At 48.0% G+C, this 16,585-nt stretch overlaps 6 protein-coding genes across 6 annotated transcripts; 1 reads left to right on the forward strand and 5 right to left on the reverse strand.

Annotated features, from left to right (window-relative positions):
* Positions 1 to 111: 111 nt before the first annotated feature.
* LOC125948178 (arrestin domain-containing protein 17-like) lies at positions 112 to 4,492 on the reverse strand. The gene is made up of 3 exons (XM_049673996.1): positions 4,003 to 4,492; positions 1,358 to 2,356; positions 112 to 1,273 (listed from the first exon to the last, which is right to left on the reverse strand). Exons 1-3 carry the CDS (start codon positions 4,115 to 4,117, stop codon positions 1,122 to 1,124), a joined length of 1,266 nt encoding a protein of 421 aa, XP_049529953.1. The 5' UTR covers positions 4,118 to 4,492; the 3' UTR covers positions 112 to 1,121.
* Positions 4,493 to 5,260: 768 nt separating this feature from the next.
* On the reverse strand, positions 5,261 to 7,788 carry LOC125948185 (arrestin domain-containing protein 3-like). Its single transcript, XM_049674005.1, has 4 exons — positions 7,529 to 7,788; positions 7,233 to 7,446; positions 6,232 to 7,140; positions 5,261 to 6,157 (listed from the first exon to the last, which is right to left on the reverse strand). The coding sequence occupies exons 2-4, from the start codon at positions 7,348 to 7,350 to the stop codon at positions 5,973 to 5,975; spliced, it is 1,212 nt and encodes a 403-aa protein (XP_049529962.1). The 5' UTR covers positions 7,351 to 7,446; positions 7,529 to 7,788; the 3' UTR covers positions 5,261 to 5,972.
* A 764-nt stretch (positions 7,789 to 8,552) lies between these two features.
* On the reverse strand, positions 8,553 to 9,728 carry LOC125951841 (arrestin domain-containing protein 3-like). The gene is made up of 2 exons (XM_049680918.1): positions 9,584 to 9,728; positions 8,553 to 9,502 (listed from the first exon to the last, which is right to left on the reverse strand). Exons 1-2 carry the CDS (start codon positions 9,702 to 9,704, stop codon positions 8,553 to 8,555), a joined length of 1,071 nt encoding a protein of 356 aa, XP_049536875.1. The 5' UTR covers positions 9,705 to 9,728.
* Positions 9,729 to 10,083: 355 nt separating this feature from the next.
* On the reverse strand, positions 10,084 to 12,025 carry LOC125948184 (arrestin domain-containing protein 3-like). Its single transcript, XM_049674004.1, has 3 exons — positions 11,649 to 12,025; positions 10,587 to 11,561; positions 10,084 to 10,515 (listed from the first exon to the last, which is right to left on the reverse strand). The coding sequence occupies exons 1-3, from the start codon at positions 11,767 to 11,769 to the stop codon at positions 10,391 to 10,393; spliced, it is 1,221 nt and encodes a 406-aa protein (XP_049529961.1). The 5' UTR covers positions 11,770 to 12,025; the 3' UTR covers positions 10,084 to 10,390.
* A 579-nt stretch (positions 12,026 to 12,604) lies between these two features.
* Positions 12,605 to 15,115, forward strand: LOC125948180 (arrestin domain-containing protein 2-like). The gene is made up of 4 exons (XM_049673997.1): positions 12,605 to 13,336; positions 13,563 to 13,706; positions 13,777 to 14,610; positions 14,695 to 15,115. Exons 1-4 carry the CDS (start codon positions 13,222 to 13,224, stop codon positions 14,847 to 14,849), a joined length of 1,248 nt encoding a protein of 415 aa, XP_049529954.1. The 5' UTR covers positions 12,605 to 13,221; the 3' UTR covers positions 14,850 to 15,115.
* Positions 15,079 to 16,014, reverse strand: LOC125948224 (metallothionein-4-like). Its single transcript, XM_049674063.1, has 2 exons — positions 15,374 to 16,014; positions 15,079 to 15,283 (listed from the first exon to the last, which is right to left on the reverse strand). The coding sequence occupies exons 1-2, from the start codon at positions 15,396 to 15,398 to the stop codon at positions 15,183 to 15,185; spliced, it is 126 nt and encodes a 41-aa protein (XP_049530020.1). The 5' UTR covers positions 15,399 to 16,014; the 3' UTR covers positions 15,079 to 15,182.
* Between the last annotated feature and the right edge of the window lie 571 nt (positions 16,015 to 16,585).

Here is a 16,585-nt window from a genome sequence, read left to right on the forward strand (position 1 = left end):
TAGTTCTTATGATTCACGTTTGTAGTATAGATCCCTGAAAAATCTTACTGGAGTTGCCATTTCATGTTTTATTCATACCACTGTCCGCTGAGGAACAATCGGTTGATGAATTGTAATAGTTAATGAGGACATTTTGATTTTTATGTTTTCTTAGAAGCTGTTGTTAAAACTATCTCTTTCTATGCTCCTGTGCCTCTTTCGCTTTAATGGACATTACCTAGCGAAACCTTTTATAATCCTCAGTTTAAATTAAATGTATGACAGAATATGATTGCAGTTATTGGTTTCTTAAAGTTTTTTTAATGGTGAGCTGGTTCTTTTTTTTCAAAACCTTTTGTGCCGCCATTTTTGGCTGGATTGATTTCTTGTTGGATCGACGTGGTTCGTTCTACGTAGTTTAAAAACTTCTAGGCACTGTGTCAGTGAACTGTTTACAGTCCACGGTGCAGTCATTGACAATCCCTATAATACATTCGTTCGATTGCGTTTGTAGTAGCTCCTACTTATTACGCTTCTCCGGTTATCTGGATCTATGGTTGTGATGGTTGGTTTGGCATCCTGGACCTCTTCTCACTTGCGCTTTAACGTAACCCCTAATCACGGGTTTCGCTTACGTCCTTCCATTCCTTCTTTCTATATATTTTTCATTTATTATTCGAGATGTAGCGAGTAATAATAACACTCTCTAGTAGACAGCTGATGTGTGATGTCTGTTGAAAAAGAATTCATACATGAAATTGCAGATATCACCTGATAAGGAAAAAAAATCGCCCAAACGCGTATAGACAAGGCTTCCCCTCCTTTTGTTCTGCCTTGCGCGTACTCTAGTAATGTTTAGCTTATGCTGCCAAATAAAGTATAGGATTTTCTTCCTTTTAGCAAGGCTGGTATTATATATCAACAGCTGCTACGAATGGATCCGCGGGATGGCAGATCGAATGAAATAGCCTGTTGATCTGAGTTCATTTTGATAGTAATAAATGGAAACAGTAGCCTTCGTGTTTTGTCACACGAGAAAGGAAATACTTCCTAATGAAGTGTGGTAGTGATCATAGTAAACTGCCGATCGAGTACACTGGTCTGGTAGCTGCTGTCGCTGGTTGGGTATGGCAGCGAACTGATCAATAGTTTACAGGTGGTGCACTGGGTGTGAAGGCATAGGTTGGATACCGAGGAGCATACTCTACCCCACCGATCATGCGCGTATGCTCCGAATCATTTTTATCTGTGATTGTGGATGCCTTATAAGCGGATTCAGCAAATGTTGGTGGAGCTGTAACAGGAAGAGGTGAAATAAAGCGTAAGAGAAGAAAATCAATTGCACTTTCGAAGAAAAGGAGCAGCTGGTTACACTTACGTATATTCGGGAACATATTGCCACCGCCAACGCTCCAACCGATCGCCCCACCGGCCCCGTTGTTCGGTGGGCTAGCCGGACTAACCGGTTGCGTTGGCAGCATGGAAGGATCGGTTTCGGCACCGATCGTGTGGACAGCGACCGGCGGATTGTCCGTGTAGGCCGGCGGTGGCTGAAACGATTCCAGCGGCACCGTACCGAGAACGATCGGTATGTTGCCGTCCAAATTGGCGTGCATGCCGGACGCATGAGCCACTACCTTAATGTCGTAGTCGACGTCGATGATTCCGCAGTTGACCAGATTTGATGGTGGAAGCGGCGGTATCTGGATGTTCTGCTGCCACGTTTGACTGTTACCCGCCTCGACCGGACCCATCTGGATCGAGGTGATGACCTCCTTCTTGCGCTTCGTTTCGCGCCGGGGCGTGTGCACATGGAAGGCCAGCAGCTTGCGCAGGTGTAGCTCGATCTTTTCCACACCGACATTGCTCGCATTGTCGCACTCGACCGTTACCGGTACCGTCTGGCCGGACACAAAACCCGTCACCGGTATGCGGACGATCACACTCAGCGGGCCGGAAGCGCAGCAAAAGCAGCAGAATGTTTTCTCCAGCTCCAGTTTGAATGGGTCCTTGACGCGCGGATTGAGATTCAGATCGACCGGCGAAATCACCGTGAACGCCATCTTCAAGTCCTGATCAAACTTCCACGGTCGATCGAGCGTCACCTTGATCGTGTACCGGACAAAGCCCCATTCGCCTTCGAACGAGGAAGGTAGCGTCGGCGGCAGTGCGCAGGTGAACGGATAACTGTGCGTTCCGCGAGGCAGTTCCATTTCGGCTGCGTTCTTACCACCAAGCAGATAGTACTGAATTTGGAAGTACTCCTCCTGCCCGGTTAGGTTTGTCGTCGATTCGTACTGCTTGCCTTGCTGGTCCGTTTTCGTTTCCGTTTGGCTCCATTTCGTTTCCGCTTCGCCGGAAAACTTTATCACAATGCCTGCAACGAATGAACACAGTGACCAGCTCCCATTATTAATGCCGATGTTTAACCTTAGTTCAGTAAAATGTAAACACAAGCATTCGTGGTTATCGTTGGGTAGGGTAGCGAAACGTCGTGAAGCGTTACGATAAGACGTACGTAAGGAATGCACCACCCAGTTCACGAAACTCTGCACAAGGTCAGACTGTTAACCTAGTGTGCCACATAATGGGTTGTACTATCTTTAAATAATTCGTCAACTTCCGACTGTCTTTTCATTCTTCATTAGAGCTAATCTCGCTGCGCATAGTTGTGACGACCCGTTGACCATGTCGAACCAAAGGAAAGATTAGTGGAAGCAATTATGATGGTGGTACAGTGTTGAAACGATGTAACCATTTTTTGTGCATACCCGATCAAGACGATTCCTTTCGGGCATGCTCCGCCGGCCTTCAGAAGCATCACAGATTATAATAAACACTGTTTTTGTGTCCTCTTCCTGCCGGAATACTTTTTGATTGCTTATGCGACCATTAAAGAATAAATCGATAATTTCATCATTTAGAGCATCATAGGAATGCGTTCGTCTCGAATTGAGCAACCGTTGCCTTAGCAACAGACTCCATCAGCGCCGACTAGCGAGATTTTCCATATGGCATGAGTTGGGCCCCCTAATCGATGAACGGCGGCGTCGCTATGGCGCCACAATGCCTGCTTATTTGTGAAACTCCTTTTACAAATGTTCGAAGCCCAACCGCAATCAACCGAGAAAGGGACACCGAGGAACTTTCGTTCTCGTGGTCAGGTTTCGCGCATTGAGCCGACCGGCTGAGAGAGAGAGGAACAATGTCTTCTGGTAGTCAGATATTTTTAACTTCCCAAACCGTAACCCTCCAAACGCGACGTGAGCAACGGAAGTGTTTGGTTCTCGTTTTATGTATCTCTCATCACTTGTGGCAGGACCGGTTTGGGTGTATCGCGCGTTGGGGCCCGCTTGGGTTTGCCATGAATGCGCTGGGGATTTTGAAAAGAAACGGAAGCGTCGCGAGAGGAGCGTAAACGTGGATGATCATCTCACGGTGCCGGTAGCATGTAAAAATAAACATTCTCATCTATGGTTCGGAATTGTCTGCAAACATCGTTGCAGCAGTTCGCGTGCGAGCTTTGCGTCTAGTAAAACGGGCCATTTTCGTCTTTCCAGGGTGCGCCATCAATACGTCGCCGTTCCCATCCCCGCCCGCCAACACCCTTGGCATGTTCGTTTAGAACGCCAGCATAACATTCCAATATCGGTTTTCGGACATATGGTAGCACTGGCCCAAGGCCCCCCCACATTTTTTTTGTAATAAAAACCCCACAGAGCACTTGCGTTGCGTGGCACTACAATTAATAGTAGACGGCGTACGGGATGCGGGCATGGGAGTCGCGGCTATAGCAGTGAATGAAAATTTTGGGTTTACTGCCTCCTACACGTCCCCTGCTCCCACCAATCATGGTCCCGTTGTCATCAATGTACGACGCGCTTGCGATGATATCATCACCGAACGATGCGTTTGGGTTACGCTTTGCCCAAACTGAAGGTTAATTTGACTCGTTGACCCCCCTGCCCGGCGCCCCTTGGGCGATCTACCGGAACGTGCGTAGATTTGCCGGAACAAACTTACCTCTTATTTTCTTCGGAGCATCGAAGGTAAACGTAACCTTCCCGTTTACCGTCTGCCCGGCGTAATAAGTGTTCCACGGGTTGTCGAGCTCGATCGTGCAATCCTTCAAACCCATTTTTCAGGACGAAGTAACAGTAGCGGCAGTAGTTAGCGATCACGACAGTCTATTAAAACGACACCACACACTGCGGATACACCACGGAACGTCGATTTGGGAGCCGCTTAGCCTGCGGAACGAAGTCACGAGCCACGTCGGAACGATGTGGCTAGAATTCCCCGGGGGGTGACACTTTTTCCAACTGCGGCTGATCAGTTCCGTGGAAGCCGGTCTAGCGTAGGCACTCGAATGGCCAACAGTGTTGTGTTAAGGAAGGGAAACAGCCCGTTTGTGCACGGAGACGCGTAAATGCGACAATCACACACCGCCTCCGAGACGAAACACCCGTGATGTCTTCTTGGCCGACAGGCGGACTTCTAATTCTTCTTTGCCTCCCGTGGTGTCTTCTTAGTCGCCAGGCGGATTTCGGGTTCTTCTTTTTCTTTTACCGGCTGTGGGTGTGTTTGTAAGCGAAGCGTGCGCACTCTGCCCAACACACACACACATCTCCGGAGCGTTGTCTGTGTTGGTGATTTGTGTACTTTTGTTGGGTTAACAAACAAGTTCCGAGGCGCCACTGGTAAGAATTTAATCAAGTGCATGTTTTATAGGTTCGATGATATTAATGATAAATATACGCTCAAAATCACTGGAGAGAGACAGATATTATGGAGAATTGGGATTCATGGATTTATACAGAGTTCAGTGCTACCGAGTGCCTGATATCCTAGAAGATGATCCGAATTAATGTCCTTTTTGTGTTTTGTGCAAGTTACTTCTGTTGCCAAAAATTCCGATTAAAATTCTTTGTAACAGAATTGCTAACAAGAACTGCAATAGATTAAAATCCAAATCGAAGAAAATTTAGCGCTTAATTAATGATAGGCACTAGGTGAACACAAGTTGTTAGTATACTCTATGTTGCGTGTCCACCGATAACTGATATTTTGATCACACAGACGCAATACGGTTTGATGAATTTTACTGTTCAGCTTGACGATCTATTCAATGACCCTTTGTGCACCACTTTCTTTCATGTTTTTCTCACGTAAAATAAGTAAAAAAATATAAGCAGCCAGAACCTGCACACGAGGAGGAACCCGAGCCGTCGGATATGTTGTTCACATAATTGTATATTTTTGCAACAAATCTCAATGGCACTTGAGGTAGTTTAGCGGAGGTTTTTTTTTGTTTGGTTTTGTTTTGCTTAATATCTGTTGCTGGCCACTTTAAAAAGCGTACATTATCCCAACAAACCGGCGTCTTATGCTCATCGGTGAACTTGCCTAAAAAGTGTAAATTGATTGATGCGATAGCCAGCCGTGCCGTGTTCACGCGGCGATAGTTATGTTAGGAATTTGATTTTCGATAAAACAAGCCATTCCAGCCACTTTTTTTTTCGCTTTCTCTACCTTTGTCGCTGCGGCCACGCAAATCGTCCTTTTAAACGCGCGATGGCGAAGGACTGGAATGTGCATAGACCCGCGTCGTCAGTGGTACATCGGTATATAAGCAATAGACAGCGAGTGATAAGAGTTTGCTTTGCTCTCGGTTGCTTCCGTAAAACAAAAATAGTACATCAGCAGTGTGTGGTATCTGTAGTTTTAAGAAGTTGTGCAAGACAATAATGCGTGTGCACCAGTGCGTGTGTATACCTACTATCATAAGCGTTATTTACCGAAAAAGCGGCGAGGCAACGTGCGCACAATTGCAATTGCCGTTTGTTCTCTTTTTGTACTCCGTTATCCTTTTGCGTGGCATGTTAATATGTTTTTTTTGATCGTGCGATCCTGTTCCTCTTCGAATACTGTAAGCAATTACGTCGATATTAGCCCAGTGATGCTGCGGTGCAAGATAGTAGACAGCGCGATGGCTAGTGGTTATCTGGCGCATCACGGTGTACGACGTAATGTAGCCGGACGTTGGTTGCCCCAACGGGGGTTCCTCCACCGTTCTGTTCATCCAAGCTCATCTGCGACCGGCGTGCTGCTGCTGCCCCATTGCTAAGCGGATGTGGTATGATGCGAGTCCCGATGATGTCCGTGTAGTGCTGTGCACCTGTTGACGAGCAAGCTAGAAAGTTAGTGGCCAGGTTCATAGCTGAGCGCAAAGCGATTGAATGGCAGTCTCACCAAACGGATCCCATGATGGTTTGTTCAGAGGCTTCAGTATTTCCTTCGGTGCCGCTGTTTCCAGTGCGATCGTACCGATCGTGATCGGCATCGACAGACGCGGACTAATGTTCGGTCCGGTAACCCGGGCCTCCACCTCTAACTCGTAGTTGATGCTGAAGATCGGTACCCCATCGGTATACGTTGGAGGAAGCGCAGGTATGAGCAGGTTCTGTTGATGTTTGATCACCTCCCCTGAGGTAACGCCCGAGCAGCGTGATTCGGCCACTACGAGCGCATCGGTCCGGCTGGCCACCGTTGGATGCTGGCTGGTGTAACTGAGTTTCTGCATCAGCTTGATGCGGAACTCGTGAACCCGCGTGCGGCTCCGGTTGATGGCATCAATCTTCATCACAATCGTTTGACCCGGTATGTAGCCGCAGCGTGGTATCTGGGCCGATATGTAAAGGGGTTCCGAGGAGCAGGGACCACAGCAGAACACCTTGGTCAGCTCACTCTTCGCTGGCAGCGCCAGCACCGTACCATCGAGCTCGTTCAAATTCAACGGCCGCAATACGGTGAAGCTTGTTTGGCCGATTCGATCGGTAATGCCACCACCACCACCACCCGAGCTGCGACGTTTGGAGCGGTGCACGGCCACGCGGGCCAAATAACGGATGCGTGCATGGTAACCCTCGAAAGCCGTGGGCAGGTGGGAGGGTAGCTCGCAGGAGAAGTGATAGGTGTGCGTGCCGATGGCGAGTTCGCGCACCGGGCCAGCGGATGAACCGCACAGGAAGCTGCTCGAATTGAGCAAGGTCTTTTGGGCGTAGTACCGGGTCGTTTTACGTCCCGTTTGGCCTGCCACCGTCGATTCCATAACCTCCGACCACTCGATCTCGGTGTGTCCATCCAGCTGGAGGCTTATACCTGCCGCCGGTAAAGCAATCCCGTGTTAACGCCGTTCGGTAAGGTAAAGGGGAAACTGTTGTGCAACGTACTAAGAGGGGGCGGGTACTTACCTACGATGCTGAGTACCTCCGTCAAACGAAGCTCCACCTGGCCGGCTAGTGTTTGACCAGCCAGGTACACACCGTACGGATTGTTATCAAACCGGATGAGGCACTCGGGGTCCGGCATTTTCGTACGACTAAATCACAATGTCAACAGGCGGGAGTCCGCATAGCCACACCGGTTAACTAACTAGGTCCTTCTCCCAGTCGACACTAAGGAGAGCTAAGCACAGGCAGAACAAGTGAATCAGTATGCAATTGAAGCGAGGTTGACATAGAAGAACGTAACCGTATCCATTCCATACCTGCTGGTCCAAGGATATGAGTATCGATTTGGTGGGGGCGAACCTTTTCGACAGAAACTACACAGTATACAATTCACTGAGAAATTGCGTTATCTATAGAATGAGTGTACTTCCAATTCTTCATTCTGTTGTTATTACATGTTTTTTGTCGACAAATTCAACGAAATATTGAACGATACAGGATTGAATGAGCCTTGTTTCAAACTACGAGAACGAATCACAACACTGGAGTAAAAGAAGGAAGAAGGTTACGTCCTTGGTGTGGCGTATTCTCTACTGCAATGTTGCGCCGCCACCGCCCCTAGCCTTTGCGGGTGGTGTGGCTTCCATCTGACGGTGACGGTCGCTTTGCGAAAACCCCGAAAAACCGGGTGGGGATGTTGTGTTTTTCCTATTTTCCCTCTTTGACGTACATGCTTGTTTGCTGGCGGGGTGGGTGGGCTGGTAGTAGAAGGAAACGATGTTCCTTGCTATTTCCGCCAGGTGGCTTGGTTTGTGGCCAGGCTTTCTAAGATTCCATTGCGCAAGTCAACGTCGTGTCAATTGTTGGAGTTTATTTTCATTCATACTTCCGAAGATACATGCGATTTCTATTGTGTTGTTGTTGTTTTTGAGCCGAGAAACGTATACACTAGGCGTGGATTTTTTTAGCAATAATTCAAGCCACTGTGACTAACATTGGTGGCGGTATTGGTGTTCAATATTTCAAAATTATTCAATAACATGTAGGTAAATATATTGTTCTGATTAATAGCACAATTCGCTAGTATATAAATCACGCAATAGACTAAAAGCATTACTCACTAATAGAAACAACAGTACACATGAACGTTGGTCCTATGAGTCATTCAACCGATGACCCATGTGGCGTTGTCTGAACACGTTTAGTAACTGTGAATTCTTCGTCTTTCTTGTGCATATTTGGATATGTTTTTATATGAAAAATGGTTAAATCTGTGGCAGTATTACGTTTTTTAATTCACGTGATCGATCAAGTCAAGGGCCAACTGATTATTTTAGCGAATTAGCTTGTAGGAAATAGTGCAGCCGAGGCAGGCAATTCTGGAATGATGACCGGAAATGAATGGAACTGGATATTGTTATTCATATTGTTGATCATGGCTGCGGGATGGTTCATTAGTGGAATTGTACCGAGCACTATCGGAATGCTCATCTTAAGGTTGACGGAGAGTCCAGATACCTTAGCCTCAAGCTTTAGTTTGTAGTCAATGATAATCAGCTGACCATAGATTTTCTGGTTGCTTGAGGGTGGTAGGGATGGAATGGTTAAATCACGGTCGAACACATTGTCATCGCCGGCGGCCACTCCTGCGTATCGTTCACTGGCTACGGTTACCGAAACTGTCTTCTCGCGGCGTGTCGGTGTTTGGCTGATGTACCTTACATTCTGGACGAGTTTCACATTGAATTCATTAACATTACGCGTGCTTTTATTGAATGTTGCTATGTGTATGGTGATCTTTTGCCCTGGTACATATCCTCCGGCAGGGATTTGCGCAGAGATATATAGCGGACCAGAGGCACAAGGACCACAGCAAAATACCTTCTGTACTTCAATTCTATATGGCATGTCGATCCCGTTCCCGATCTCGTTGAGATTCATCTGACGTTGTACCTTGAATTCGTGCTTGAATGTTGGGTCGATCATCCATGGTCGATCTACTACAATTAGCAGTGCATAACGGATGTGGCCTTGGGCTCCTTCGAATGATGACGGTAAATTATGTGGAAGAACCGTCTGGAATCTATAGCAATGCGTTCCCGCCGTCAATAAGAACTTTATATTATTACCCTGTGATCCCAACAGATAATACGTCGTGTTCAGGTACTCCTGGCGTCCATCATAATGTATCGTTTCTGTTGTTGTATGTGGTGCATCCTGAGACGATTGACTTTGCATAATAGTTTCTGTCCACGAGACCTTCGCGAACCCTTTGATTTCCAACTTAACACCTAACATAAACAAACGAACCATCATTAGCCACAGAAGTGGAGCTGTACACATGAGCGACATACACGAGGATTCAGGCATACCTCTGACTTTCAATGCTTCAAGCACGCGTAGCTCTACGGTTCCGGCGATTATCTGGCCAGGAGCGAATACCTTACACAAATTATCGTCGAAACGTATCGTACACTCACAAATGTTTGGCATATTGGTGTGGCAAATGTTCACAAAAACCACAAAACTACGTGCCGGAGTATAGCTTGTCTTTGCGATCCTAGCAGAATTGTTTTGTTAAGGAACCACTTCAAAATAACTGGCGACTTATTATGGCGAGAAGTAACTCAAAGAGTTGCCAGACGACTGAAAACTCGTTGACAAGAAACGAGACCCAGACCGATATTATCACTTTGCGTTGCTGTTTCGGCTTGGACGAAGTATATGTTGAACTCTAACATGTGTACGAGTCATTCACTGATAGCAAAAATAATGTTGGTTGAAAATTGATGCAGGAACAATCTATTCATACCGGTTGATGACGACATAATAACGACGTATCAGTTAGTTTATATTTTTTTTCACAAATTTAGCATGTGCTGCGTTCTGGCATAGGCCCCGGTTTGACGAAGTCCATAGTATAATGCACCGTAACCATGGGCATGAAGATTCATGGAGAATCAGGAGGAGAACGAGCCAGGAAAATCCGTGAAAGAACCATAGGAGTCGGTTATGGGTTTGGTTGACATTATTATTTTAAACATGTACAACTAACAAACAAATGAAAAACGCATGCACGCATGAGGCTATGCCTCCATGTGAATCACTTTCAGTAACCGCAGTAGTGTAGGCTCATATTTTCGACTGACGAAGTCGTCATATAAAGTTGATCGTTGGTCCTATGACTCATTGAATCGATAAACCATGTATTGTGGCGTAAATTTGTTGGTATCGGTACCTTCCTCGTCTTCCTCCAGAATATTGGCCGGAGTAGATCCGACGGCCTCCTCGTACGTTGGTGGCGCTATAGAGATACAGCAATGAGCAGATCTTTCATATTCCTTTTCATGTGCATAATAGTCACGGAATACTTACGCAATTGATCGACGGGAATTGGCTGCTGGGCGGTTCGTTTCAGTTCATCATACGGAATCGGTGGTGGTGGATCCTGTGTGGATACCGATGTGGGCACGTTTGGTGCAGTGGCGGAAACAGGATAAACCATCAATCCATTATCACCGATGGGCATCGTTGGTATTGCATGGGCTGCCAGCGGTATGGTACCGAGAGTTATCGGAATGCGAATCCGAGGGTTGATGTTCGGTCCCGGTATTTTGCCCTCAATCTCCACTTCGTACCCTATCGTAAGCACCTGGCACATGTTGCTAGTGGAAGGCAGGGCTGGAATCCGTAAAAATTGATCCCATACACCATGTTCACCAGCGGCTACACCGGGACAGCGCACTTCGGCCACGATTTCGGGTACCGATCGCACTCGACAGTATGGCGTTTGGCTGATGTAGTTCACGTTCTTGATGAGCTTTGCACTGAACTCACTGACACGGCGTTTGCTACGATTCGATGACTCAATGCGTACGGCAATCGTTTGGCCTGGCACGTACCCAGCGATCGGTATCTGCGCGGAGAGGTACAGCGGATCAGAGGCACACGGTCCGCAGCAAAATACCTTTTGGATTTCCATCTTGCTGGGCATAGCAAGTGCGCTGCCGTTCTCGTTAAGATTCACCTGTCGTAGCACGGTGAACCCGACCTTGTAGGTCGGATCGATCTTCCATGGTCGGTGCAACACGACGCGAACAGTGTAGCGAATGTGACCGTGTGGACCTTCGAACGATACCGGTAAATTACCGGGCAGGACACAACCGAACCGATAGCTGTGCGTTCCCGGGGCTATGTCGAACTGATTACCCTCGGGTGATCCTTGTAGATAGGTGACGGTGTTGATGTAATCTTGACGTCCATGGTAGTGCACGGTGCGGCGTGCCTTTCCTGTTCCAGTAGTTTCCGACCATTTAACCTCCGCAAAACCTTTGATTTGTAAGCTTACACCTAGTGCGAAGCGGAAGAGCAAGGACGAGCGATGAGTCAACCGAGAATTGTACACGTAACGAGCAATGCGCTAATTCAATGCAGTACCTTTAACTTTGAATGCTTGCATTACACGAAGCTCCACGAACCCGGCCAAAGTTTGGCCTGGAAAGTACACTCCACACACATTATTATCGAACCGTATTTGACACTCGCAACCGTCTGGCATTCTGGTGTGGATAACGGTCTAGGAGTAAAGCACACCAAGTGTCTCTGTGTCTGACTACTGCAATACTACGCAGGTTGGTGTGGTATCGCGTGCAGTACCTAGCGACTCTGCACTTCAATCAATAACTCTTATCTGAATATCAAACCAACCACAGGGCTGGCGATAAACTGACTCAGAAACACACAATGTACAATCAGTACTTCGGCCCTTCATCGCCGAAGTTGATAAGATAAGCGATAAGAAATATCGAAACATACTGAACAGCTGAAGTGTTGGCCCAACATCAGACTGGAATTTGAGACGAGTGTCTAGGCAGTCTAGTCTGGCCATGGTGTTGCTATCTAGCAGCGCCTGAGGTTTATGTGGTGTTCGGCATTGCCACATAATGTCTATGCTGGCTGGAACGAAACACGTTGGAAGACGTCTTTGAAGGAGTGAATTCTGCTAGAAACTGTCTCTTTTGAAAGCTGTAGAGGAGAACATTGGTATAAAATGCTACTTCCATTTAAACAACTACTGCATGCATAAATAACAGCGAACTCCATTACCTCGATCAGTTTTTGGTTTGATATTTGTGTAAATTCCACGATACTTTTTGCAGCATAGTTAATAGTAACTCCGAGTTACATTCCCATGGATCTTTTGACCGTGGTACTGTTATGCTTAGTGGTTGTTTCAAGATGATCAATGACAATATACTTTTGAACTACTATCTTCGACGCTCTTGTGTGGATTCCAGCATCACCAACACCGCCCATGGTCGAACGGCTACAAATGAGATAACCTTCAATCCATCGAATAGCAAAGCCACGCGACTCAAAGATCAACCGTGCCTTAGGTAGAGACTGAGCTAGCATCTTTTCTCAAAAAACCAAAACTAAAGAGCCCATCTTATGATTGCGCGATTCGAGAGAGCCAAGCATAAATTCGAAAGATACCACGACAACCTTCCGACTAAGCTGTTGGTTTAAAGCGTGCGTTCGGTGAACCGCATCGGTTACCGCAATCGCCTTCTGCTCGTCAACAACCCCCGGGCCCCGGGCGGAAAAGCGGTCTCCAATGTATGCGTCGAACTTCACGATCAACCCTACGGTCCGCTCGCATGATCGTCCCACCGCAAACACACACAACAACGAAACACGGCAACAACGAGTGGCCGATGTGTAGATCATCGTCGGCGGCAGACGCGTACGCCCGCTTGAAGGCCATCACGTGACGTCACACAACTCTCGAATACTCGTGCTAGGGTGGTGGCGTAGGGTCGCAGTTTGAGAACTCAGCTCCGATCGTGCTCTTGAACACATAGACAGTAGTGGCCGTGCATGGTGGATAGCATAGGACGTGTTATTAGTTGTTGCTCCGCATGTCTTAACAGCAGCTTGGAGAAGTCGGCAAATCCAAATCCGATACAGATACGGCGATTGAGTACATCGATCAAACCAGAGGCGAGATATGGGGGTCGAATGTGATATTCGCTTTACAAACAGCACGCACGGAACGTTTCTTAGCGGGCAGCGCCTGACCGGGAGTGTGCTGCTGAAGCTGACCGAAACGAAAAAGTACAATGGTGAGTCATATTGAACCTACTAAACTCTCGAACACCCGGACAGCCCGGAACCGTTAACAGGAAGGAACGAAGCAAATTCGGAATAACGGAGTTCTTCGGCGCTCCTTAAATGAAATAGCGCACTGTGATGAGCTTTGGAAAGTGTGATTGTGACCTTTTTCATCTCTACTTCTTCATTCTTTCTTTTTCAATCTTTCGCGAATACGATGTGACACCCCCGTCACAGAGATTACACTACGGATTGTCGGTTGCAGTGCCGTCCAGTGGTCGCAACGACGTGGCCAAGGTAGGCGGCGTCGTACAGTGTACTACACCGGTAAACGGGACCACCTATCGTCGGTGAAAGTGCTGGTGGCCTCACAGCCAAATGGTTAGTGGCAGTAGGAGGAGTAAAAGTGAACTATAAAGCCTCGGGCACTGAAACACATTCGTTCTTTCAGGTTCACCTGCGGAGCTACAGGCCGGGGAACACATGTATGAGTTCGCCTGTGACCTGCCGGCGCATCTGCCGACCTCCTTCGAAGGTACGTACGGTCAGTGCCGCTACACGGCCCAGGTCATCATGGATCGGCCTTGGAAGTTCAATCTCACGTACAAGGTAGGATTTACCGTGATTCAACCGCTCGATCTAAACGTGTTCGCCCCGTCAATCCGCGTACCGGCCCGTATGGAGGATGCGCGTGTGTTTTGCTGTGGCTTTTGGCAAACGAAACCACTGTACGTGCAGGTAACCGCACCGTGCACGGGCTACGTACCCGGTCAAGCCATACCGCTCAAGATCGATCTCGACAATCGGTCCAGCCGCACGATTGAGGGCGTTAACATGAAACTGCTACAAGAGATCGCGTACCGGAGTGACCCGCCACGGGTTAAATCTAAACATGAAGTGCACACAGTCGTGAAACACATAGGGGACGGTGTGGGCCCGGAAACGAAGCGACAGTACGAGCAGCGGCTCGTCGTTCCTACGGTCGCACCGTCGACCTTGACGTTGCAGGAACCAAATCTCATAACCGTGTCCTATCGGCTGCATATCACGGTGCGTGTGTCGGGTTGTGGTTCCGATCCAGTGCTAGAGATTCCGCTCACCATCGGCACCATTCCGTTGGTCTTCTATCAGCCGCCCACCGCTCCGCCCAGCACACCCGGTGCGTCGACCTCGTCTCCCACGATCGGATTCGTCTTTGGTTCCGGCGGTACGGGCCAGCTGCCAAGCGCCCCGATCGAGAAGCCCGAACTCGTCCGTGAAGGCACACTGCCACCAGACTATTTGCGTAAGATAATAACGATGGCAGTGTAACTCCAGGATGGTTGATGTTTTACCTAGTTGACATTATTTTTCTGTTTGCTCTTTGCAGCTCCGCCAACGTACGAGGAAGCGATGAATGCGGCGGCCGTTGTTATCACCGATGACACTGATACGAACGCGCTTGGCACTAGACCTTATGTGCCTCTCTATCCGTCCTACAACTTGGCCGATGTTCAGTGGCCACCAATGCCTCCTAAACAGTGATCTTTACTGGTGTAAGCTTGAGCCTCGCCATAGCTACACCAACTCCTCCTCCATTTTCTCTCTCTCTATATTACAGTGCATTTAATGCTGTTACAGTTCTTTCGATTTATTCATTCTTTTTGTCAAAACAGTTGTGAAGGAGTGCGACTGTTCCAAGTGTATTGTAACTAACTTGAAACATTACCAATTATCAGTGCCTGTGTACGTTACATTGCTATTGTCTTTTTTATGGGAATAATGAAGGATTCATTTTATTTTTACTGGAATGCTTGTACAATGCGTTTCATACGGGTATCTGCGGGTCATATCCGAAGTCCGATGATCTTCCCTCTTCTACTTGCAGCAGCCTTCTTTTGCGCCATTCTTGCACGAGCAGGTGCACCGGTCCTCACAGGCACAGCCGGAGCCGCAACGAGGGCTCGTGCATTTGCAGTCTATAAACCGTGAGCGTGGCGTGAGTTAGTGAAAGAAGTCGAACAGTAAATAGCTTTCTTAAAATGAAACTGAATCGCCCTGATACGTACCAGCAACGCAGGTTTTGCAAGGCATCACACGGTTGGGGTTTCCTACGTTTCACGGCTTCAAGGTCACACGACGTTACGAAATGGTTAAGGGTGGATGGTGGTTCAGCCACTAATGCTCCGTTGACTTGTTATTGTTGACGGTTTGTGTCGATTGGTTTCGCCAAGCACGCTGTTTTATAGCGAAACAGCAGCATGATGATCTTCCGTGTGCAACACAACTCGAGCACGCTTTCACGCGGCGCGCTTGAGTATGGTTGGAGGAGGTACTCGATCCCGTCAACTGAATGAGTGCAACGGGCTAGCGAGACAGTGTGGTGTTGGGCGCAAAGGTGGTGATGATGAATGAGTCAGACGGTGCTGTGTGGTGGTGGTTTGGTGTTTAACGAGGCGCTCGTTATCTTCGTTATCGGGCGATGGTTTGAGTCGAAGCCAAATGAGCTACCATTAACATGCGTTGTGGTAAATGCGGATGTAAACAATCGATGTCTCCGCTTGTCGGTAGCTTACGGGGTGCATGCTTGGGACTTCCGACGTCGTCACAAATTGACGACATACGTCCGCTGCCCCCCGGGCCCCATTACGACCCTCTCCGGGGAATCGGAGACATCAGCGTAAATTGCATCATGCATCGCAGTCGATGGAACGAGACGCAAAAGAAAAGGCAAAAAGCCTGCATCACTATAGCGACGGGGCACTTGCACACGGCACTACACTATCATCCTAAGGCCATTGGTGGCATAGTGCGCTGCAACGAGCTATAAAAGTATGCACGGTGAGTACACCGAGTAGCAGTAGAGATCATCAACACCCGCTGCTCTGAGCACAGAAGAGCACCACAGAAACATAGAGAGACAGAGAGAGAGTGTGAAGCTTCCGGTGGTGCAAAACGCATATTTTAGTACGGAATCAGGTGTTGGTCGCAGATTCAGAGTCAGTTCGAGTTCGAGAGAGAGTCATCACAGTGTGCCTCCGATATCGTCTAGTGCTGGGTGACACATTATTCGCAAGCGAGCAACTCCAGTGGAAAGCCTCCCCAAATCAGCCAGAAGATGCCTTGCAAGTGTTGCGGAAATGGTACGTACTAGGAAGCGTGTAGGTTTTCAGTCCGACGGTTAATTTTGAATATTCTATCCCTTCACATAGACTGCAAATGCAGCAGCTCGTGCGGCGGTGGTCAGAAGTGCGAAAAGGACTGCAAGTGCAACTGTGCTA

The sequence above is a fragment of the Anopheles darlingi genome, chromosome 2, assembly GCF_943734745.1.
Source record: "Anopheles darlingi chromosome 2, idAnoDarlMG_H_01, whole genome shotgun sequence".
NCBI classification, from domain to species: domain Eukaryota; kingdom Metazoa; phylum Arthropoda; class Insecta; order Diptera; family Culicidae; genus Anopheles; species Anopheles darlingi.

Excerpts from the sequence above, each read along its gene's own strand:
- LOC125948224 (XM_049674063.1), bottom strand. The coding sequence starts at position 15,398 with ATGCCTTGCAAAACCTGCGTTGCTG. Across the intron at positions 15,284-15,373 it reads TTGCAAAACCTGCGTTGCTG|ACTGCAAATGCACGAGCCCT; the intron begins GTACGTATCAGG and ends CACGGTTTATAG.
- LOC125948180 (XM_049673997.1), top strand. The coding sequence starts at position 13,222 with ATGGGGGTCGAATGTGATATTCGCTTTACAAACAGCACGCACGGAACG. Across the intron at positions 13,707-13,776 it reads GGTGGCCTCACAGCCAAATG|GTTCACCTGCGGAGCTACAG; the intron begins GTTAGTGGCAGT and ends TCGTTCTTTCAG. Across the intron at positions 14,611-14,694 it reads ACTGCCACCAGACTATTTGC|CTCCGCCAACGTACGAGGAA; the intron begins GTAAGATAATAA and ends TGCTCTTTGCAG.
- LOC125948178 (XM_049673996.1), bottom strand. The coding sequence starts at position 4,117 with ATGGGTTTGAAGGATTGCACGATCGAGCTCGACAACCCGTGGAACACT. Across the intron at positions 2,357-4,002 it reads TGCTCCGAAGAAAATAAGAG|GCATTGTGATAAAGTTTTCC; the intron begins GTAAGTTTGTTC and ends CATTCGTTGCAG. Across the intron at positions 1,274-1,357 it reads CAATATGTTCCCGAATATAC|CTCCACCAACATTTGCTGAA; the intron begins GTAAGTGTAACC and ends TTCCTGTTACAG.
- LOC125951841 (XM_049680918.1), bottom strand. The coding sequence starts at position 9,704 with ATGCCAAACATTTGTGAGTGTACGATACGTTTCGACGATAATTTGTGT. Across the intron at positions 9,503-9,583 it reads TGAAGCATTGAAAGTCAGAG|GTGTTAAGTTGGAAATCAAA; the intron begins GTATGCCTGAAT and ends TGTTTATGTTAG.
- LOC125948185 (XM_049674005.1), bottom strand. The coding sequence starts at position 7,350 with ATGCCGGACCCCGAGTGCCTCATCCGGTTTGATAACAATCCGTACGGT. Across the intron at positions 7,141-7,232 it reads GGAGGTACTCAGCATCGTAG|GTATAAGCCTCCAGCTGGAT; the intron begins GTAAGTACCCGC and ends TACCGGCGGCAG. Across the intron at positions 6,158-6,231 it reads ACCATCATGGGATCCGTTTG|GTGCACAGCACTACACGGAC; the intron begins GTGAGACTGCCA and ends GCTCGTCAACAG.
- LOC125948184 (XM_049674004.1), bottom strand. The coding sequence starts at position 11,769 with ATGCCAGACGGTTGCGAGTGTCAAATACGGTTCGATAATAATGTGTGT. Across the intron at positions 11,562-11,648 it reads GCAAGCATTCAAAGTTAAAG|GTGTAAGCTTACAAATCAAA; the intron begins GTACTGCATTGA and ends GCTTCGCACTAG. Across the intron at positions 10,516-10,586 it reads AATTCCCGTCGATCAATTGC|CGCCACCAACGTACGAGGAG; the intron begins GTAAGTATTCCG and ends GTATCTCTATAG.